The 24,543-nt window shown below is 34.6% G+C and overlaps 1 protein-coding gene across 1 annotated transcript in view; it reads left to right on the top strand.

The window, feature by feature from the left end:
* Nrk (Nik related kinase) overlaps positions 1-24,543 on the top strand; it is a 98,557-nt gene that overhangs the window by 44,606 nt on the left and 29,408 nt on the right. Inside the window, exons 4-16 of the mRNA XM_005367370.1 lie at positions 1,247-1,318; positions 5,037-5,162; positions 6,719-6,829; positions 8,249-8,339; positions 10,296-10,426; positions 12,482-12,536; positions 13,893-13,971; positions 14,981-15,156; positions 16,807-16,870; positions 17,304-17,568; positions 17,605-18,462; positions 20,692-20,790; positions 23,369-23,436. Of these exons, the coding sequence (XP_005367427.1) occupies positions 1,247-1,318; positions 5,037-5,162; positions 6,719-6,829; positions 8,249-8,339; positions 10,296-10,426; positions 12,482-12,536; positions 13,893-13,971; positions 14,981-15,156; positions 16,807-16,870; positions 17,304-17,568; positions 17,605-18,462; positions 20,692-20,790; positions 23,369-23,436 (2,195 nt within the window). The remainder of the gene's footprint in view (positions 1-1,246; positions 1,319-5,036; positions 5,163-6,718; positions 6,830-8,248; positions 8,340-10,295; positions 10,427-12,481; positions 12,537-13,892; positions 13,972-14,980; positions 15,157-16,806; positions 16,871-17,303; positions 17,569-17,604; positions 18,463-20,691; positions 20,791-23,368; positions 23,437-24,543) is intronic.

Genomic DNA, 24,543 nt, shown 5'->3' with positions numbered 1-24,543 from the left:
AAAAAAAAAAAAATGATTCATTCACATCATAAATTCCAAGTATTTGACCTTATAAGCCACTTGAGAAAATGCCTATCTTGCCCTCTAGTTTCAGTGGTTATCTATTGCTGGGGTTAGCAACAAAAATACTTCCTTTAGTATTGTGGTAATAGTGTTCTACTCTGTCTTAGTTTTTCCTCAGATAATTTCTTTGAGAGTTGAGGCCATTAGATCGTCAATGACAGGTAGAAGGAAAGTTGTCAAAGATGCACGCTTTTCATATATTTTCAGACAGACAAGCAAGAGACCATTTAATTGGCACTGTTCCTGCTAATATTCATAAAATTGCCTCACAGTTCATAATCTATTGTCAAAGAATTTGCAGAGGACTGATTTCTGCCCTCTTTCTTTAGCTTGAGTAATTCACTTTGTCAAAGTAATATTAACATGAACATAACAGAAGTTAAGAAATTTTTATTTTATTATACCCAAAAGGAAAAATATTTGAAAGACTTTGTAGCTTTATGGCACTGCTGTGTCCTACAATGAAATGTTACTTTGAAAAGTGAAGAAAGAGTCAAGTACTTTTCTTTTGCCAGTAAATGTCAAATGTTGCAAACCAACGTGAGATTCAGGGGGTTTAGGAGCTTTGCAGATTTTTTCAAGCATAGTTTCCAAATAACCCCCCATTTTTTAGTAATACTTTGTAAAATGCATATTTCCTTCTTTTAACTTAGGAGCTCTAGAACCACATTAAATCTTTGTTGAAATAAATAAATTAAAAAAAAACAGCTTAAGCCTCTAGATGCTCAATATTTATCGTCTGCATTTTTAAGTGGAAAATAGCACTTTAGTATTATAAAAATTTCCAATTAATGTGTCATTTACATCCATGAATTTAGTGATCACTTTTCATAAGAGACTGAATTTTGTCGTGTTGTGGTGGTGCAAGCATTTAATCCCAGCACTTGAAAGGCAGAGACAGGCAAATCTCTGTGAGTTTGAAGTCAGGCTGGTCTACAAGAGCTGGTTCCAGGACAGCCAGGACTCCAAAAAAAAAAAAACAGAGAAACCCTATCTTGAAAAACGAGAGGGGGGGAAGGAGGGAGCTCAATTTTTAAATTAGTACAATTAATGGGAAGCAAGAAAGGAGTGACGTTTTATTCCTCTACAATTTAGTGCTAAAGTAACTAAAAATAGGTCAGCATAAATGATTGCAAAAGTGTACTAGTAGGTCTGAGAGTATTTTCCTTGCTTTTCCCCCCAGACTCCTTTGCCTGAAATAGGAAGGCGGGTGAGAGTGAATAAATACCAAAAGTCTGTTGGCTGGAGATACAGTGTGAGTACTAAACATCTTCATTAGCACCTCCAGAGACTGTCCTTTAATTTTAGGCTTCAGTTCATCATTCTGTCTATATTGGGTCCCTCCAAAATGCTCCTGCTGGAAAGGATAACGTGCATATCTTCTACTGTTCATAGAGATTCAGTCATCATAGTTGAACAATAACATCTGTAAAAGAAGAGGAGGGCCTAGAAGAAATGTTCCTTTGCAAGTTAAATTATCGGCTGCAGGGCAAACTTTGAGTGTGTCTACAGAGTATAGAAGCTTCTCATTAGCTAGCAACAGAGGAAGAGTTGACAGTACCGAGAATAACTTTTCTCCTAAAATTGACCTTAGCAAACTCCTTTTTACATGTTGCATGTCTTCTTTAGAGTGAATCACTGTTGTTCAGTTATACTGATCACAGACATCATTGTATATGATCCAAATTCTGCTTATCTACTCTGTGTATTACAAAGTCAATATACAAAGTAAAAAGCCATCAGGGTGCTATCCTAACACTCTTCAGATATTTGTCCACAATCCTTTAACATAAAAAGGAGTGTCAAACACTTTCATCTTGTAGAATTTTTGAGATGCCCCTTAACCCATGATCACTGGCTTTAGAATAAGTTCATACACACAGAAGTATAGTTTTGAAAAGACCTTAGTTTTCTATCAAAATATTATATGCACATAAAACCAAAATTATTATTCATATAAATATGAATCCTTGATTAATTTTTCTAGTTTTCTCTCCTGCAGTCAAATAAATAAGGTTCACATATTTTTGGCTTTTATGCCTTAATAAATATAGTGTCATGTACATTAAAAATAACCCCTTCTACTAATACAAACAAGCACATTTAGAATCTTTCTAGGTATATGAAAAATCCATTGCAAAATACCTTCATGATTTATCTGTTATACAACAGGTTTATTTTGTTTATAATGTGTCATAACAGTACAAATATATTCAGAGGAAGCAGCTGTAACTGGCTTTGGTAGATCAAAAACCCACTAAACAAACGGAATGGAAACTGAAATTATTTGACCAATTGTGTTTTCCTCAGAAGTGTATATTAATGAAAAAATTTTAAAGTCTCCAAGACCTTTCTGGTATTCTTTCCATATAAAAAAGGGATTTTGCTTGTAGCATTGGTGAATTTACAAAGGAAATTCTGGCATCCTTGAGCTGCCTTCTGACAAAAAGCAGGGGATCCAGGCCAGTCTGGGATCAACTGGCAAGGAGCCAGGAAACACTGTAGCATCATATTACTGGGAGATGTGTGAGAGTTTTAAATTACCCACTTGGCCTGATGGATATTATGTACTTGTGTGTTTCTTACAAGCTCAACTTCCCGTTAATTGAGAGTGGCAAACACACTAATGCTTTCCAAACATATCTGATCTTCATTTATTTGTTTTGGGAGAGTTTACATTTATGTGGGAAGCCCACTCTTGGAAGTTTTATTTTTTTAAGTCATGTATTTTGAATTCTGTGATTATGTTTTAGTAAAGCAACATCGTTGCTAGCTAATCAGTTAGCATCTCTAAATCAGCTTGATTATTTTAGCTAAAATGTGTGTTAGTTGCACATACACAGATCTTTGGTGAAGACAGGGATATGTTCCTGATTTCTACTGTATTTTCTAAGTAAAGGGAACCTTGGGATGAAAAAGTGGATAAAAAGAGATGTATTAGTAATACACTAAGTACTTGCTCTTTTCTGACGAAGTTTAACTTACCTTTTTGATAGTTGTCTTTTGAAATTATGCTTCTCACCTCAATGATCTCACCTAACTAGGTGGAATTCAGGTATCAATAAATTGGTAATTCTTCAAAAGAGTACTTCAACATCCCCTGAGCACCAGAACCATATCTCAAGTCTTCATAATTTTATACTGCCACCAAAGGATGTAGAAGTATTCATTTCTGTAGATAGATGTGCTTTATGTGTTGATTAAAATTACAAAAGAAAAATATGCAGTGGCTTAGATTCAAATAAATACCACATATACTATCTGTAACTATTGTGTGTATCATATGTTGCACATATGCATTGTGTATTTATCCGTTCAGTCTCTAACTAGTCTGTTAGCATGCATAATTCTGACAGAATGTGTACTACAACCTTTTAACACGAATCTGTGAAAATAATTAGTAAGACTAGATCATTACTTGTTTTATAGACGTGATGTACTACTGTTATGATTAGAAAAACTAAATTTTTTATAACTTACTTGGTAAGATTAAAATCAAATGAACCCATACCTTTAAAATGTATTAAAGGATAGTCACAACATTTTGCAATTAGCTCTATAAATGTAAAAGAAAATTCTGACTAAAAATGGATCAAACATTTAACCACGAGAGCTATAAAGTGCTTTACAAAGTATAAAATGCTTAGAAAATAACATAAAGGCAAATACTTGTGATTGATTTTGATTTGATGATGAATCTTTACATATGATACCAAAACTACTAAAACTAAAACAATAATAACTTGAACTTTTTCAAAAGTAAAAATGTGTGTGCTCCAAAGAAAGCATGAAAGTTTAAGGCAACTCAGAGAATTGGTGAAGATACTTATAAATCCACTATCTAATAAAAAAATTTGTATCTAGAATATCTAAAAAATAGCTTACACTTATATAATGAAAAGCCAACCCAACATTTAAACATGCAAAGAATTTTTTATTTCAGTATTTTGCAACACACACACTAATATCATGAACAAATGATAAGATAATCTGAAACTAGTTCTCACCAGGGTATTATAACTCAAAATCACATGCTACTATAATGTCACTCTCAAAGAACAGATGTAAGAACTTTGGGTGCATGTGCAATGATCAGAACTTCTTATATATGTCATGTTGGTACGGTAAAGTGATGCACTTGCTGTTGAAAATGAGTTTGGCATTTCATCATAATATTAAACATACTAGATTCACCTGAATGAAATGAAAACTTTTACATTAAATTTCATGTTAATGTTCATAGAAACATTATTCACAGTACCGAGAAGGTAGAAATAACCAATGTGACCATTATTTGATTGATTATAAACCAAAATAAATGAAGTACTGATATTTTATGAATAGATATTTCATGTATAAACCTCAGAAATAGCTAGTCTGATGTGACTACATATTAAAAATTTTCTTTTATGTACTTTGGATAGAATGTAAATTAGTGGTTTCTCAAAACTAAGATAACTGTGGTAGAATTGGGGCCAGGCTATGAACCAAAGTTCATAGAGCTTCATTTTAGAGGAAAATTATTCTGTGATTGACTGCAATGATTGATACATACATACATACATACATACATACATACATACATACATACACACACACATATGTCACTAAAACAATTAGAAGTTCCATTTTAAGTGACTTAAGTCTATATTTATGTGAGTTGCCTCTCAATAAAATTAGAAAAGAAATGAAACCACTCATTGGATACTTTCTCATGGTGTAGTGCTGATTTTCAAGGGATACATTTTAAGAACTTCTGAATTAAAAGATCCTTAGTTTACTCTTTCTTTTTGCTCCTAAATTGTAATTTTATCAGATATTTCCATCACTGTTCATTCTTGATATCTTACTTTCAATTACTATAGAATATACTTTTACTATAAAATTTTCTTTTATAAATATATTACACTTTTGAGACGAACTGCTACCAGTTTGCTTGGCTTCAAACTTTGTTGTCTGGTTTTACTGTTTAGGATGAAGAGGAGGATCTCAGGACCGAACTCAATCTGCTGAGGAAGTACTCTTTCCACAAAAACATTGTGGCCTTCTATGGTGCCTTTTTCAAGCTGAGTCCCCCTGGCCACAGGCATCAACTTTGGGTGTGTTTTTTTTTTTTTGCCCTGGTTTTTTTTTCTATAAGAAAAGTCAACACAGTGAAAGAGCTGAGATGTGATACTTGCTTTCTGACTAGAAAATTTAAGCCCTCAGCTGTTCAAGATAGCGTGGCAAAACGTATTCTGACTCCTTGGGACAGCATGATAAGAAATGAAAAGAATAACAAATGCCCGACTAGGAGCGTTCCAGTGGGATGGAGGAGGATACATATGAACACTGTTGATTTAACTTTCAGACTGGAAATGACAGCTTTGCTGGTTTTACTTTTTGCTGGTTTCCAGGTGACTTGATGGGCTAAAAAAAATAAACAGATGAGGACAAATTTGATTTAGTACTTGACATGAACAAATAGCTATGTATTAGGTGCTTTGACATATGTGCACTTATGCATAAATATTACAAAATGGTTTGTTGATTTGCCATCATGGCTGGACTATTATAAATTCCATATCAATAAATACAAATTTCAGTAACTAACTGCAACCTAGCCTAGCTAATCCCCTGGATTAGTTACTAGAATTTTTCTCATACTCTCTCCACTGTCTTAGACAATGAGTTTTAGTCAATGATAGCTTTAAAACGAGAATTTGGGACAAAACCTGGTGTAATGCCTTTTTAAAAATAATAACAAAAAGTTTTTAGGCTATTCCAGTGTCAATCAAAAGTCTTACTACATTCTACAGAATGGATTTTGGGAATTGGGGCAATTGTTGCTGGAGAAATGCTTCAGCAACACATTCCAATGAAATTCAAACTTTAGCATGAATCTTGTATCATCTGGAGAACTTTCTATAACACCGAACGCTGGACCACCTTCACAGATTTTAAATTAAGTAAGTCTGAAAAGCCTGTGAAGTTTAGACTTTCTAGTAAGTTCACAGATGATGGTGGTGCTCCCAGATTACTACCAGAATTCTTAGAACCATCAAATTTAAAGATGTTCAAATTAACCCTCTTTTTCTCAGATGTCCGGCAACTTGAATTCTTTATTCTCTGACAATTGAGGTGGTAATCTTATTAAATATTATTCCACAACTCTGTGGTTACCATATTTAATATTTGTTTGTATACTGTCTTTTTCATAAAATATTACAAAATTTAGCTTTCACACAATATGTAAAGTTATTAGAAATATTAACTCTTGTTATCAGATATATTCTGTTCATTCAGTCATTTTAACCCATGAAGAAATGAAAGTAAATCCAAGGTTACCAATGTGCTGCTGTGGAGTCTTTGCATATCAGGCAAACTTTTCTCTCAGATACTCCTTCTTTTTCTCTCCAGTCAGCAGTCAGCCTTCTCCTCCTCACACACTTCTTTTCAAGGTCAGGGGCATTTGTTTGATATATATAAAACTTAAATGATCTTCCTTCTAAATATCTCAAACTACAACCTACAAACATGAATTACTTCAAACCCCAGCTGCTAATGAACCATTCAAATGTGGTTCTTGGTTTATCTACTTTCACAAATTCTCCTTCCACTGTTGAAAGTTTTAACAAATACAATACACTATTATGCTTTTGTGGATCATCTGCAGATGGTGATGGAGCTATGTGCAGCAGGCTCAGTCACTGATGTAGTGCGGATGACAAGAAATCAGAGTTTAAAAGAAGACTGGATTGCTTACATCTGTCGAGAAATTCTTCAGGTGAGTATATAAATAATACTTAATTATAATAATTATAATAATCCCTGATCTTAAAAGAACCTAGCTATAAAACAAATAGTCACACATATACACACACAAAGTTTTACATATATACATATACATTATATATATATATATGCATACAGAATAAGACTAAGAATTTTAGATATAACCTGTGATAAGTAATTTCTTCAGAGATCCAAAAGCTCAAATCATAGCCTTGAATGACTCTCTGCGAGTTTCATGCTACTGTGTTCATCAGATTGTGGGACTGACATTATGATTTAATTATTTTTTTAAGCATAGCACTATTATCATAGATTAAGATGAAGTCTAGTCATGAAAAGTCAGTGTTCTGCAGTGTGGCCCCAAACCATTGCTGCCTTTTAAAAAGGCATATATTATCTTTGAAAACAGCCCCACATTTTTTTTTTTTACATCTCACATTAAATTGGATGAAAGCAATGAGTTTCTTGGTCAGCCAACTTCAATTGGTGCTCAGTGCTTAACTCATTAGGGTCATCAAAAAAGGATATTAATAAAATGAAGAGTACCCCAACACTTTGGAATGGCATTCTTCTGATTTTGTTTGAATTTATTTGTGATAACAATGCAAATCATATACCAAGTTTAGATTTTAGTTTGTCACATGTTAGTTGTATGAACTTTAATCAGTTTCTTGATTTCCCCATGTCTCATTTTTCTTTTCCATAATATAGGAGGATAGCATATTCTCCAAAGAGATTCTGGGATAAGTTAGTGATGATTCCATTTAAACCATTAGCACCATGTCTGGCACAGAATAAAAGCTCAATAAAGTATTAGTAATGCCCAACTAGTGTCTGGCATGATCTCACTTAAATGTAATAATGCATGCAATGTCATGGTTTAGCCAGGTCTTGGGGTTCTTTAAGTGCTGAATGGGCTGGAGCCAACAAGGTAAGCCAACACAAATTGTACACACTTTAAAATGAATTTCAATATTCGCTCAAATTCTAGGTCTACAGGACTCATCAGAACATATTTTGAACTAAACAAATATTTTGATAAAAAAATAGAAGAAAACAGTTAATAGTTAAAATGCCCATGTCCTTACTGTCATGGCTAGTCAGAAATATGGAGGCTATAAAGGAGGATAAAGTTTCCCAATCTATATAAATATTACTTTTTAGTGTTCTTTTTCTTTCATGAGTATTCTGATTTATTTTCCTTTCCTTATAGCCAAAAGCAGTATTTCTGGGAACTGGTTGTAGTCATTCCAGCCTAAAGAAAGAATTTTGTTTGAAAAACCAAATGTGGACCATTTTTCTTAACAAAAGATTTTTTTACCCAAAAAACTTAAAAGCAATCCTAGAAAACTGAAAAAATAATACGTATTTATATATTTACTTGACTTTTAAAATGTGTATGTATGTACAGGGCTTAGCTCACCTTCATGCACACCGAGTAATTCACCGGGACATCAAAGGCCAAAATGTGCTGCTGACTCATAACGCCGAAGTAAAATTAGGTAAGATCATCCTTGCAAGGGTTAGGTGAGGAAGGATGTGAAGAAGAATGCCTTTGGTCATAGCAGTGCCAATGTAGTATTTGGGTTTGCTTGAAACTTTGGCATGGAACTGACATGAAAGTAAAAGGGACATGCCTAATGAGTTCTTTGAAACTGCAAATAAACTAACTTTAAATATAATAGACTTGTGTTTTTTGGTCATTTAGTGCTTTATGTTAGAGATAGCTCTCATACTTATTTCAGCGATTGAATTATGGCAGGTATTAACCACTTCAAAATATTCCTGCCCATATTTGAAGACTATGAAATAGCTTTCAATTGCTTAGACATAACTTTCTTATTTATATTTATTCTTTGAAATTATATTGATCAGAAGTGATGTTGTAGCTGTATAGAAACCAAATTCTGCATTTCCCATTTTCTTGCTAAATAAACAGAACCAGAGTAGAGATTTTGGTCATTAAGAATATTTATTGAATATTTGTGGAACAAATGAGAAAGCAATTGTGTGTTATTGAAATAACAGTAGTTTTGAGACAATGTACAATGCCTTATATGCATAAGCTACAAAACTAGAAACATAAACTGCACAGATCATATTATCTCTTAAGCAAAGTACATGAACATGACAGCTATAGAAGCAGCACCAAGAAAGATACTGTAAAATGATAATAATCTCCATAATGTGTACCTTGTATCACTAGGAAAATACAAATTATTTCATTGTTGATGTTTGTTTTTTGTTGTTGTTGCTGCTGTTGTTTTGAGACAGAGCCTCTCTGTGTAGCTCTGACTGTCCTGGAGCTCACTCTTGGCTAGGTTAGCCTTGAACTCAAAGATACCCTTGCCTCAGTCTTCTGAGTGCTGGGATTAAAAGTGTGCACCACCACAACCAGCTTCATTGTTGAGTTTTCAATTTTACATTTTATCATAATTTTCTCTTTGCCTTTTTAAACCTTGTATTTACCATTATTTCTTCTAGATTTTCCACACTTGCTTTCCCTGCGTGTACGGGGTATATCGGTTTATTCCTTCATAGGTCTTTCTTGGCCTTTGAGTTGGCTATTGGAGAGTGGGAATGTTGAGCTATTGTGTAAAGAAATACTTTTTTAAACTTTAGATAATGAGACCAATGGTCTTCAAAAATATTTGGAATAGTCCTTCCTCTTGTTAGATGCTCTCTGAAAGACTGCCTTAAAATATTAACTGTATTTCATTTTTCTTTGATTCTACTAAATTATTCAAGCTGCTTTTCAGTTATTTTGTTCACCATATTCCAGATTCCCAGAAACTATTATAAATTTGAAAATCTACTTCATATTTCATCCCTGTCTTATTGTTTTTGGAATTAGTAACCCAAGTCTACTTCAGCTCTTTTCTGTCTGTTTTGCAGGATACCATACTAAATATTTTCTTACAATGTATCCCACAGATGAATGAGAAACTGCACTTTTATAGCACAAAGCTAAGATATAGATAGTCTGGATAGTGTTTGTACCTGATTCAGAAGATCTGGATACTTACTTAGCTTCTATCAGGAAGCTCATTTTTCCTTATCAGTGGGTTGGAGTTTCCGATGTCATGCATGAGGCTTCCTGACTGTTACCAGTACATACATTACTAAGATGTGGCTCCTAGTGCTATTCATCCTCTAGCTTGGTGGCGGATCCATATGCCATATGCCACATTTAGTAATCAGTGGAACTTTATTTTAATATTCATGATAAACATTTATTCAAACCTACATTAAATTTATAATAGCACTGTTGGGTCTCATTCCAACATAAATAGCAGCTAAAGCTCATTTCCCAGTATTCCTGGAGAAGACTTCATGGTAAAGTTTTCTGGGCCAGAAAGAAAATTTGTTATCCATTGTGGCTTTTGTATTGCCTTTCCAAGTTAAAGCAATAACTTACTGAGATTTGTGTTCCTGATTAATTATTTTGACATATGTAGTGGATTTTGGCGTGAGTGCCCAAGTGAGCAGAACAAATGGAAGAAGAAACAGCTTCATTGGTACACCATACTGGATGGCGCCTGAGGTGATTCATTGTGATGAGGACCCAAGAAGCTCCTATGATTACAGAGTGAGTACGCTACTTCAGACAGGGAGAATTCAAATTTGAAAAAAAATGTGGACTACATTTATCTTATTTGTGAAGATTGATTTTTAAATGTGGATGTATGTGTCTGTATGAGTGTATACACACATTTGTGTGCAAGTGTCCATGGAGGACAGATAACAGCATGGAATACCCTGTAGCTGGAGTTACAATGAGTTGTTAGCCAGGTGATCTTGAGTGCCAGGTGACTGTGAGTGCTGGGGTCTGAATCCTGCTCTTTGTGATTAAGCAACAAATGCTCTTAACTACTGAACCATCTCTCTAGATCCAACTATGTCTATTTTAATGATAAAAGAATACAAAGTAGTTCTTCCTTTTTAATAACCTCTAATCAGGAATAGTAGTCTCTATTTCCTATATGTGGTTTCATAGTATGCATAAGAATAATGTCTAATAATGAAGGCAAAGTTGAACACTGGCACTTTTTCAGATTCAGGAGGGAATATCTAGCTCAAGTTGTTGGCAACTTCTTTATAAAAATATATTAGATGGCTTCATTTGGAGATTCAACTTCCAAGAGCAGAGGAATTTCTAAACTCAATAAAATGAAGCCAGGACTGGGGCCTCAAGACTGTAATCCCAACTATTTGGGCAGTAAAAGCAGGAATATTAGGCCTGCTTGAGCTACAAAATAAGTTTATGTTCAGCTTTGTGTCAAAATTAAGAGTGACGAGTATTGTTGATGATGCTGGCCAGTAGGTCTAACATTCATAAGGCCCTATGCTTAATCACCAGCTTCACACATATAGAATAAGGCAAATAATTAATTCTTAAAGTAAAAATTAAAAATAATAATTTAATTGATTAGTATACTGGAGAAAATCTTTGGCATTCGGCTCATCTCCAAAACCACAGAAAATCAGTGGAATAGAAAATTTAACAATTTGTGGTATATATTAAAATTTCAACTAAAATTTCAATTTGAAATGCACATATAAATATATGTATACAAACATATATTCCAAAAATTCAATATGGAAAGGCTCGAAACTCCCCATTTGCTAAAAACTAGAAAACCTCACTCACTTACCACATCATAAGTCTCCAAATAATTCACTGTGATCTCTCTCTGTAGTACTTAGGACTCAATACGTGAAATCAGTCAATTTACATTTTATCTCTTTGCCATTTCCTCCAATGTCCTTTGCTTGTTCTGTAAAGTAATTATTTACTGAGAGCCTATTGCATTTTCCACACTACAGTGAGAGCTATGACGACTACGGAAACAAAGTTTCTTTTTTAACCCACTTACTGCAAGACATGGTAACTTATATCGGTCTAAATTTTACAGTCTTTCAAGTACTTTAACTTGTTTTTATTATTTAATCTGAAAATAATTGAAAGAAACCTTAAGTCTCTTAAAAAGCAAAGTTAAGGCATCTATAAACTGAGGCTCCAAAACTAGAGTATACTATTTTAAGAGTCAACCAGTATGGTGCCTTTTATTCTTTCCTATATACACATTTTATTTAAGTATGATATCTATGCTCATGCATCTGCATGCTGTGTGCATGTAAAAGCACATGGGTGGAACTCAAAGGAAAACTTGTAGAAGTCAATTCTTTCCTTTCAACATATGGATCCTGATGGGTGAACTCAGGTCGGCAGGTTTGGAAGCTAATGTCTTTACCCACTGAACCATCTCACCAGCCCCCTTTTTATACTTTGACAAACCAAATACAGCTGATAATGGTGAAGATAATTTATAAGTGCTTCATAATGTTTTGTAGGTTCAGTTGATTTTATCTCAGGAGCTAATGAAATATGTATTCAATAATTTATATAAAATATATCAGCAAATATAGTTTATATGTAGAATAATTTGTATGTGAATGTTTAACTCATAAATTATTAAATATAGCTATGTTTATTAAATATGTACATACGCTCATATACATATGCATGCATAAGAATCCTATGAAGTGGGTATTATTAAAAAACATCCCTGCCTAAATGTTTTGGAGGTTTCTTAATAGTAATTTCCCATTTTAATAGTAGGTTTCTTGCTATCATTTTTAGAGTGATGTGTGGTCTGTGGGAATCACTGCTATTGAAATGGCTGAAGGAGCTCCTCGTAAGTACAAATGTTTGATATAGTTAATCTATTTAAAAAATTGTGGAAGTGTATTGTACAAACCTGTATCTCTAAAAAATGATGCTAACACTTGGAACAGTAAGCTTTGATTGGCTATATATGTGACATCATGTACCAAACCATAAATGGTCGTGTTTTCAATAATGACCAAACACCATGGTTAAAAATCACCATATGTAAATATATGATGTATTTCTTATCATTTTATGTTTCTTATGTCTTATCTTTTAATATCTACTTCTCTGTACATCTCTTCAAATTCAGAATGTGATAGTTGGCATTAGTTTTATTTTGAGATTTTTAAGTAATGAAAAGGACTGAAGAGCAAACTCATAGGAGGGCAGGAAAGTTTTGTTATAGGGGTTGTAAATGGCAAGCTTCTTTAGAAAGATGAGTGAGGGCCAGGAGATTCTGAACTCACAAGCAGATAGACCGTTGCCTAGATAATTAATGAAAATTGCTTTAATCACAAGCAACTCTGGATAGCCTCCCTATCAAAAATTTCTCTTTCACTACTATCCTTTATTGCCTGGAGTATTTACTCTGCATGAAAACGATACTCATCAATTTAACTGAAGCAATCTTCTAGGTTATGATAATTATCATCTCAGAGGAAATAGTTTTCCAAAACCACAATTATCAGATGGTGTCTTCCAAGATTTAGGTAAGAAAATTATCATCCTTTGATCTTTTTTACATCAGGCTCTCCCAGAGAAACAGAGAAAAAAGAAGAAGAAAAACTTAGCAGGGAGAGGGTGCTTTAACAATAGAAAACAGAACCTTTTGGAAAGCAGGAGCTTTTCTAGTTCTTCGAGTGTAGGTGGGGACTTAAGCAATATGGGAGCTTTTTTTCACTGAGGCTGGAAGATTTATAGTAGCATTTAAACCCGTAACACCGTAGATCACAAGTTGAAGAGATGATGTGCTTCTGAGCCTCTACCTTTTTTGTGACAGTATGGATCTTCTGCTTGTTGCAAAGCAGAATGTGGACAAAAATTCCTCCTGAGTACCAGGCCAGTTTACTTTCATCTGAGCCATATATTTCCCTATTTTTGCATTCTCCCGGATATTGTGTAAAATATTTTAATATTGTTGACCATTTTTCTATTAGCCATTTCTAATTGATTTGTTAGACCTGGTAATGGAGATATTGACTTAAAGTAATGTTTTTATTAAAACAAATTTTACTTTAAGTTGTTATACATTTATTTGTATCTGCTTATCTCTTAGTCTATTTAACAGGATATGTGGATGAACACTGAGACTTTGGAATGAGCAGTAGGCTCTGCACTTACCCTTTTCTTACTTTCTAAATTCGTCTGTTTCCCTTAACAGCTCTGTGGAACCTTCAGCCCTTGGAAGCCCTTTTTGTTATTCTACGGGAATCTGCTCCCACCGTCAAATCCAGTGGATGGTAAACATGAATTTCTTAAATATATTGATTTAGTATTTTATAACAAAGTTTTCATTAATTTGTTCATTCTTGCTTCAACATTTTTGTTGGACAACATTTCCTGTATCTTAACTTGGATGTCTAAATAGCCAGTTTTCAGCAGGATATAAATGGTTACCTAAAAATATGTAGTATCTTCTATAATAATATATGGTGAGAATATTATAGTCTTTTAATTAATAGACATTTTCATCTGCTTCTATATCAATGAGGTGAAGCAATGGCACCCATAAGCAATATTTTTTCATGGTGCCTAGACATTCAGTGAATAATTCTGATATACAGCCCTATTTGTTGGCCCATTAAATTAAACATCCATAGACTTGAAGAACTACTTCTGCATTGCTATAGACCAGGCAACCATGAGAATTCTGTTCTATGCAGCTGGTTAATCCAGTTAAAACTCTTGTACAAGATTACTAAGAGGTTGCAATTGTTATTTCTTTGCTGGCATTTTTTCTGAACTTAATTCTTTCCATATATGTAAGCTTTTGGACTGTATCTCTTTTCATGTGCTATTTTACAAGCTTAGTTTGTCCTATTTATCAATATCTTGTTTTGAAATCATAGTGAAGCTTCTGTGGCTAGAATTGTATATAGTACAGAAAACATTCACCTCCAGAGAATGAATGTCAAAATCATATGACCATTCTACACTCCCTGACAACATATGCCACATTAATCTTTTAATTGCCATCTTATTACATGACCTTTATCATGTACATGCTGCCAAATTCATTGAAATTTCTATTGAGTAGAAAAGTCTGTTTACTCGACTCCTGTTTCTGAAGTTTAAATGAACTCATTGTAGAACGTATATTGTTAAGACATGGAATATTTGCTATCTGAAAGACAAATAGAAATCTAACATACCTTTCAGAATATTTGGCCTTGAAAGTAGCACAGTAGTAGGATAGGAACAGTGCAGCAGGTGACAATGTCTTTTCTCTGTATGCTTCATTTATTTCAGGTCCCGTAAGTTCCACAATTTCATGGAAAAGTGCATGATCAAAAATTTCCTATTTCGTCCTACATCTGAAAATATGCTTCATCACCCATTCGTTGAGAATATTAAAAATGAACAGCACGTTGTGGAGTCCTTGACAAAGCATCTTACTGGGATCATTAAAAAGAGACAGAATAAAGGTAGAGATGGCAAAGTTTTGTATCATTCAGATAAGAGAGGATCTTACATTTATTGGCTGACTTTAGTTTCACATTTGTTTAAGAATTTAGTTATTGGGACCTAGAGAGGTGGTTCAGCAGGCAAAAGGTCCTGAGGTCAGTTCCCAGAATCCATGTCAGGTTGCTCATAACCAACTTCAACTCCACCTCAAGTAGATCTGACACACCCATGCTCTGTATGCACCCACATCCACATGCACTTACACACACACACACACACACACACACACACATACACACACACACACACATAAAAACTTAGTCTGAAAGTGAAAAACCCAGAGCCATTTGACATTTAGGTTTTTCAATGTTGTGTGTCACCAGTTCATATGATTACCACTTTTGTGAGCATTAATCTAAGAAGTTATAATTTTTCCTATCATACATATTAAGTATTCATATTTACAAGGCTTAAGCCTCAAATTCAAATAGAATATTGTATTATGACTATACTATTTTAAGTAAACTGCAAACTATCACAAAATATCAGATAAAATTAAAGAAGATAATTTATGTACCCAAAGGTAATCTTGTACCTATTGATGCCAAAAGGTGACATGATTTTAGTGAGTGTAGAAGAAAATACTCGGAAATCTCCAATTTTATATTTTCTAGAATTAGGGGCCATAGACAGTGTCCAGAGTAATATGGAGTGGAAAACAGGGAACTTGAGAAGGGTAGAAAGCATGCTAAGATCTAATCAACAGTGGGAGTTACTGCAGTATTGCTTGTCCCATCAACAAAATTATGTGTCCTTTTTCCAAATGGGGAGCTACAGGGTTCTTTATGCTCCTCTGATACTGAAGTTATTGGGTCCAGCATCATACAGGTCAGCGGTTCTCAAACTGCTGCAGAAACATCAGCCATAATTTGATGAAATCTAGAGTTATAAGATTTCAAAGAAATGTTACTTACAGGAAAGTCCCATTTATTTGGAGATTACTCTAGAAATGTAATTAGAGCTGTCCTAAGCGATTTAACACAGGGAACTTAAAGAAAACTCTTCCATTTGTAAGATTCTACATTTTGGAAGTAACAGCACAGCTAACAGGAATGAAGCTAGATGTGTTATGTTAAGTATAAAACAAGCAAGGCTGACTGAGAGCCCTGCATGAAGAACTCCCCTCAGTCAAGGTGGTTAGCTGAGTGAAAAGCACTTCAACAACTTCAGGGGCAGCCAACGTGTCTATGCCACTATAGGCTTGGGATCATACACATACATAATTAAGCCTCTTTTGGAGCAGACTCGGAGCAGTGTTCATATATTCATGGCCCTACAGGTCAAACCTACACCAGAAAGTTGTTCTTGTTCCTCCCATCCCCTTTATTCCATTTTTCCTTTTACCTCTTTAGAACTGCAGCAATCATATTGCCAAAATTTTTCCTTCTTTATGTCTAGAAAAACCAATGACTGAAATATCTCTACTGTGTTTCAACAGTATACTTTGAGAATTGGTACCAACAGTCAAGGATGTTTGAGGAGCTGTCTTATTTGTTGTATTCTTTTTGGTTTAAATGCACTCTACATCGTGAGCCTTAGAATCTTGTAGGCAACTAAGTAGAGTCACATACTGGTTATGTATCATTTCCTGTTCTCTTTTTCATGTGAAGGCATACCCCTGGTCTTCGAGAGAGAAGCAGATATTAAGGAGCAGTGCACCACAGAGAGATTCAGGTGTGTTGGGAAAACTAAATACGTAATCAGATAGCAGCATGTTACCTAAGAAAATAGATTTGATACTATTGCTTTCTGCTCAAGACAACTTAATCCTTTCTGGTATAAAACAAACAAGCAAAAACACAGCATACTTCTGCTCTATGAGCTGTTGTGTGAAAATATTGAGAATTTGTGTTACTATTCCAAAACGACTTTATACATATCAATAGAATGATCATGTAGAATACCAACCTACTCTAAGGATTTAATCCATTAACACTATATATATTACCTGCAGACTATTTCAGACATTGCAAGAATTAGTCCAGAATTCTTTGTTATCTTTGTGGAGGGGGGGCTGTATCTTTTAAAAACTAAATCAATTCTCATGCATGACCTAGTTCTTCTGAACACTCTCTGTAAATGACAGTCATCTGCATTTTTATTTTAGAGGACCTTCTTGCACTCATGAACTTCTGAAAATGCCAACTAGCAGCAGATGCAGACCACTTAGAGTCCTGCATGGAGAACCTTCTCAGCCAAGGTGGTTACCGGATCAAGAAGAGCCACAACTCCAAGCCCTTCAGCAACTGCATGGGGCAGCCGGAGGGTTCATGCCTCTACATGCTCAGGAAAATCCACCCTTACAGAAGCAGGCACAGTCACCACAGTGCCTATATGGGGCAGCTCAGGTGTTCATGCCACTACAGATTCAGGTTAAAGCTAAGATATCTACACCTCTATTCAAGCAGATTCAAGCACCTCCCCGACTAAAGAGCACAGCCCGGGTGCTCATGCCACTCCCTACTCAGGATAAAGAACCTAGTCCTCTAGAGGTACAGGCTCCCATAACTAATGAACAGCAGGCCCAGTCTGAGCCCTTAGAAACAGGAGAGGCTAAAGATTTGGACCAGGTGCCAGAAGAATTTCAGGGGCAAGATAGGGCATCCGAACAGCAAGGGCAGGGCCAGGGTGCTGATCAACAGCAGAGGCAGAATCAGGTTCCAGAAGAGCATCTGGACCAGAACAGGGCACCTGAGCAGCCAGAGGTGCGAGAACAGGCTGTCGAGCCCCCACAAGCTGAAATTGAGGATAAGGAACCTGAGGTACTCCAAGTACATGCCCAGGTGTTCCTGCCTTTATTGTCACAGAATCATCACGTGCTCTTGCCTCTTCACTTGGATACTCAGCTGCTAATTCCAGTAGGGGAACAAAATGAAGAGTCACCTCCAGCACAGGCCTGGGCTCTGGAGGCCTCACAGGCTGTTGGCGCCGTTCAAGCACTGATAGAGGGACTATCAAGGGACTTGCTTCGAGCACCAAATGCTTATATCTCAAAACCACTTGGTCCACTGCAAATCTTGATGGAGAATTTGTCATCAAATGAGTTTTACACTCAACCAGAACAGACACAGAAGAAAAAGTCAAAAGTTTCTAGTCTAAAGCAAGCACTGGCAAAAAGACTGTCACCCAAGAGGTTCAGGGCAAAGTCCTTATGGAGAATTGAGGAGTTTGACCTTTCTGATTTAGAAGCCAGCAGGAGACGGCGCCAGCGTAGATGGGAGGACATTTTTAATCAGCATGAAGAGGAATTGAGACAAGTTGAAAATGTAAGAGATTTTGATATTTTTCCTGAGTGAAAACTATTAAGAAAATGTACTAGTTAATGCTTACGTATTTCCTCTGTGATGCACAATGGAATTGTGCTTCTACCAAAGATTTACTAATTTGCACTTCAAAGGAATCATTCTGAAATCTCCAGATAATTGTGATCCAAAGAGAAAAAATTGCTTTACTAATACAAGTAATGGCTTAATGTATCTCTACAGGAGTTGCACCTTCGTTATTAGGTGTTTGGTTTGCTTTTACCAGTTACTCCCTTAACCAGTAAAGGGATGGCATACAAACACTTAATTATTTGACTCTTGAAACATTTCTAATTTAAAATTCCAGACTTGCCTCCTTTTTTATCCCTCTAAGATGTAACTTTCTGGGACTAGAGAGATGGCTCAGAACATAAGAGAATTTGCAGCTTCTGCAGAGTACATAAGTTTAGTTTCCAGAACCCTTCATGGCAGCCCTTGTCTGTCTGTAACTTGTCTTCCATGGGCTTCTGCACATATATGGTGCAAATGAATTGAAATAGGCACATACATATAAATAAAAATAAGCAATTTTCTTTTAATCTGAAGTTGCTTATTTGTTATTTCTTGCCATAGAATGCTGGACAGTGCTACTTGTGTGAATTGCATTTGTTTGTGCTTTTGGACTTTTAAATTAAGATAAGAGCAAAAAGTCAGGGCTAGAGAGATGAATCAAAGAATAAGAGTACTTACTCATTCAGAGGACTCAGGTTCAGTTCCCAGGACCACGTAACATCTAACAATGATCAATAATTCCAGTTCTAGAGGATCTGATACCTTTTTCTGTTCTGTGCACTGTGCATACATGGTACACAGACATACATGTTGGCAAAAATACATACACAAATAAAACTCCTATAAGTAGGTGGATAAAATTTGACAGGCTTTGTTAATTTTATCTGGCAATAATAATCTGATAATGAGTAGTTTGTAGGTTTGATAAGCGAATTAGGTCAGGAAAAATTAGGAGAACAGTTATTTTCTAATAATTTTCAGTATTCATTTATAAAAAAGGAATTATTATATGAAGATTAAACAGTTAGCCACATCCACTTAAATAATAACTGATGTATTAATTACAAATGAACCTTGCCTGAGTATCTAGATAAGTAATTGTTTAGTGTGTGCACACTAAATCAGTTAAACAGTTGGCAATTCTCTGGCATATTTACATGAGAAAAGACTTTAAAAAGCAAAGAAAGAATGGCTCAAAAGCAGAAATGAATGCATCACCTCCAGAATATAAAGAGATAGAAATCACAGGCAGAAGGGGAGATAGGAGTCTGAAATGAAGGCATCTAACATGCTACTGACAATTCTCAATGAGCTCTCTTAACCAGTTAGAGAGAGCTAATGGAATTTGCATCAGTGAACAAAACTTGATTTGATCCTGAAAATATTAGCAGCAGAGAACATATTTACAATCATTGTTTTGGATATATATATATATATATATATATATATATATATATATATAAAACATACATAGGTATGTAATGTATATGTATGTATGAGAAGCCATTTCAAGATGTAAATAAGTCAGTGAGTAATTGTTGCCATCCTATGAACCTAGGTTCCTACATAGGCATTCATATCTTTATATGCATTTCTTAAGAACAAGTGAAAGGAAATAAAATCCTTCATACTAAAGATAAAGTCACATTCCAATTTAAAGTGAAATTTAATTGGAATTTAAAGACATGTCTTAGTGCTTTGCTGTACTAGTAAGAAAAATGCATACATTTTCCTTGTAATTGGATGAGATAATGGCGGTTGATACATTTGATTGAACAATTTCTTAGCTCTGAGAGCTTAATTTAGGAGGAATCTTTGCAACTCAGGACTAAATGTTAAAGTTATAGCAGCTCAACAAATGTGCAAGTTAGCTTGTGATTATATGCTAATCAAGTGTTAAATCGGATTCATAATTTGGATCTCATAGATAAGCTTCGGGAAGGCAGCAGTTCAGCTGAAATCTATGCAGATGTGTGTGCAAATGCAGCGTTAGTAGGTAATCGGCACCTTTCCTCGGCTTGAAAAAGGATCCTTAAGCAAAAGCTGTTAGAAGCTGCGCATTTAAAAAAATTTTAAATATTAGCAAATCATTCATTCTGGTAACAAATTAAGATGATTCTGTCATCCTATCACTTGCACTCTTGTGGTCATTTAAACATTTCTATGATTTTGGTTTCAAAGGATAAAGAAGATGACTCATCAGACAATGATGAAGTGTTTCATTCAGTTCAGGCTGAAGTCCAAATAGAACCATACGCTCCAAATCCTACGGGAAATGAGGTAAATTTCTCAATATGAGAGTTGTTAGGATATTAATAAGTACCTAGAAAAGTGCCTCTTAAACTTAGTGTTCTCAGGATCCCTTTATAATCTTCAATATTGAGAATTCCGTAAAGCTTTTTCATTATGTCATTCACTATCTAACTTGCTGAAAAATAAAACTGAAAAGGTATAAATACATTTAACATGATAAATAAATATAAAGGAATAGTATTTATCTTTCCCAAAATATTATTATAGGGATGTCATTGTCTCATATTTTCAGATGCTTTTAATCTGTCTTGCTTAATAGAAAACATCTGTATGTTCATATCTACTTCATAATTCAATCTGTGGCCATATGGTGTTTTGCCTGAGATATATGTATAAGAGCTGGCTTGTTACTTATAGAAGGTTAGAAACGGGGGGGGGGGATTTTGTATAAAGTTTTCAGATAATTGTGACTGTTGGAGATTTTCCTTCAGATACTTATGTGTATTCTTTGGTAACACAGCCAAACTAGACAAACAGAATCTAAAGTCATATTCATAAAATTGTATACAAGTAATGATATTAAAATCCATTGCCCTGTCTTGTACTATGAATAGATATTTCACTTACGCATTATTTCTAAATTCATGTATTCATCAATTGGAAAATATTAGTTCACTGTGTGCATAGATTCTCCCAAATGTTTACATTCTGTTTTTCAATATCAAAGCAGTACTTTTGAACATCACTTCCAATTGTACCATAAATGTAACTGAGTATTCATAAGCTGTCAAGTACTCGGGAACAGATACTAATTTACAATTTCTAATTATCCCTTAAAAGCTCATGTTTTTATAATTGCTGCCAAATTGTATCACTTTGATTTTTTTTCTTAAGTTTGCAGACGTAATTTATTTAAAACATCTAGCACATGCACAAAGTTCAAGTAAGAAGGCTTTTCAATGTTTTTAAAAATAGAACATTTTCTATCAAAATGTTAGTAGTTCACTGTGTAACATAACCGCATGCCATCCTTTACCTTGATTGTGTCTGTTCCTGGTATACTCTTTGTCACAAATAGCGGCTCAGTTAACCTATGACACTTTTTCTCACAGAAGAGAAATGAGATGATTACATGTGAGGGTGACTTCTCTTTTGATGACCACGTCAAATAATATAGAATTTATAACACACATTTGTGAGACTGGGGTTGTGAGTTTTCTTTTTAAACAGACATGGTAGCATTATCATGACTTGCATTCCTAACAGCCAACATTACAAATTCATTTTGATCACTGATGTGTACTATGAAATTTTTCAAGACTCTTGATTGACGAGTCAAGATTACTGTTTTGTGAATACTAACTATTTACAGAAGGAAGATAAGTGAGGCTGTGTCAGTTAACGAGAACAATCACTAATGTCTCCCTTGCTGCCTTAGCACATGGCTTTGCTCCTATTCCCAGCTGGTAGTTAGTACCTTCAGCTTGACACTAAACAAGATATGCAATGAAAAAGTAATGTTTGCTTTGGAACATATTGTGTCTTAATATATGCAATTCTTACTAATTTTTTTTCCGTTTCCCATTTTTCATACCAAAGAATGTCAAGCCATATTAAGCCTTGCCTTTTCATTTTTTACCATTATATACATTTGGTGATTTTTGACATTTCTTTTAATAAGTATTGCTTAGTTTCTTGACTTGGCTGTAGTGGCATTACATATTTGTAGTCTCAGCTATAGAGAGGCAGAGGCAAGAGGATCATTTGAGCTTGGAAATTTTAGGGTAGCCTGTGGAACATAGGGACCTAATATCAAACAAAAATAAAAATAATCTTTGAATAAAATAGAAACTTTCTGAGATCAACTTCATAAGAGAACTAGAATTGACCAGGATAGCCAATTATCTAAACTGAAATTAGAAAACATTTTTCAGAAAGATGCTCATCATGAATACTGTAAAACACCTGGTTATATTTGGAACTGCGTGTTAGTCAAATATAAAAGACAGACTCTCACCAATCTGTCTGTTGCAGTACAAGGGCAACATTGAAAAGTCACTTCGTAGGACAAACTAATGTATGAAAACTAAGTACAGCTTCTAGGAATTAGAGAAAAATTATTTTTTAAAGTGTAACATGATGCAATTTTCTCCCTAAATAGTATAGTGACGTTTTTATTGCTTGTTTGAATTGCCTTTGGGGGGCAGAACAGAAAATTGCTGGGAGTAAAAACAGTGATTTAAAACTAAATGAGACAAGGCAAGAGATTAGGGATATGCCTGCTATTGCTAACAGAAAACAATTCTACTCCATTGATGTAAGATAACATTGTATGTGCTCTTTTTTGAGTATTTTACTATGTCAAATGAGTGTATGGATCTAAAAACCCAAAATAATTTACTTAGTGACAAAAAGTATTTGAAACACTTCTTATGACATACTTTCTCAAAGAAACTATAATGTATTTTCTGTGTGAAATCTAGAGTTAGTTTGGATGGACACGATTTTGAACTTAAATTCTTAATTTTTGTTTGAAAACTTAACTGGTTTTAGAATTTATGGTCAAGTACTTTCATTAAACTGTTGATTGCATTATGTCTTTAAGGCGCAAGAAAGCTCTGCTTCTAGGCCTGGCAACCGGAATCGTACACATCGTGTGACATTTTCCTCAAGGTATGTATTTCTGTTTGCAAATCACTTGTGAGTAACTGTGAAATCAAAAACAAACTTTTGAAATTAATTTCCGCGTGAAGTCAAAACTAAATTATCACTCACATCATGACAGTTTGCCAGAATTGGCTTACATTTAAAACCTCGCTGCAGTGATCCATTAACAGCATCTTCCAGTAACAGCTTTCATAGTCTAGTTCATTTGATTCAATTCAATAATTACCTAACAATTTTGAAAATAATTTATTTGATATGACTCATTTAGCAGTAGGATTTAAGAAGTCTCAGGTGTGTTTTCTTAAATGTACAATATAATAAAACAAATTATTCATAAGTGCAGAAACTAATAGAAAATAGGAATAGGAAAGCCTCAAAGTATTCTGTGGTCAAAATGAATCATTGTCAGATAAATAAGATGACATATGCATCATAGAAACTATTCATTGTAGTTTCATCTTTGTAGTATTGCTGGTTTCAGTAATTTTCAAAGATTATGTTCCATTAGTCAGTTCTGTGCTATGCATTATACATGAAAAACAATTTTTAAAATGGACCAAACTCACAATGAATAGGCCATAGTCTATGTTCATTCAGTCAAACATTCAGCAAATATGTATTAATCATTCTTTATATTAAAGCTATTAGACAGGACCGGCAAGGTAGTTTGCTGGGTAAAAGCACATTGTATCAAGCCTATTGGCCTGAGTTCAGCTCTCACAACCCACACAAAGAAGATAACCAACTTCCACAGTTTGTCCCTATGACTTCCACATAGGTGACATGACATGTTTGTAATTCTAGGTGCATGTAGACACAAGCACACACACACACACACACACACACACACACACACACACACAACACACACTGATAAACGTATCTCATAATCAGTGTTCCAAATAATTTTTTCTCTAAGTAAATTAATTTGGATTTTACTAAGTATATACTCATCGTGTAATATAGTAAAACTTTGAAGAAAAAAAACAATACAAAGCCGGGCGGTGGTGGCGCACGCCTTTAATCCCAGCACTCGGGAGGCAAAGGCAGGCGGATGTCTGTGAGTTCGAGACCAGCCTGGTCTACAGAGCTAGTTCCAGGACAGGCTCCAAA

Source organism: Microtus ochrogaster, unplaced genomic scaffold (genome assembly GCF_000317375.1).
Source record: "Microtus ochrogaster isolate Prairie Vole_2 unplaced genomic scaffold, MicOch1.0 UNK17, whole genome shotgun sequence".
In the NCBI taxonomy this organism is placed as follows: Eukaryota; Metazoa; Chordata; class Mammalia; order Rodentia; family Cricetidae; genus Microtus; species Microtus ochrogaster.
Note: the sequence above shows the minus strand (reverse complement) of the source record. Positions and strands in the feature narration are given on the sequence as shown.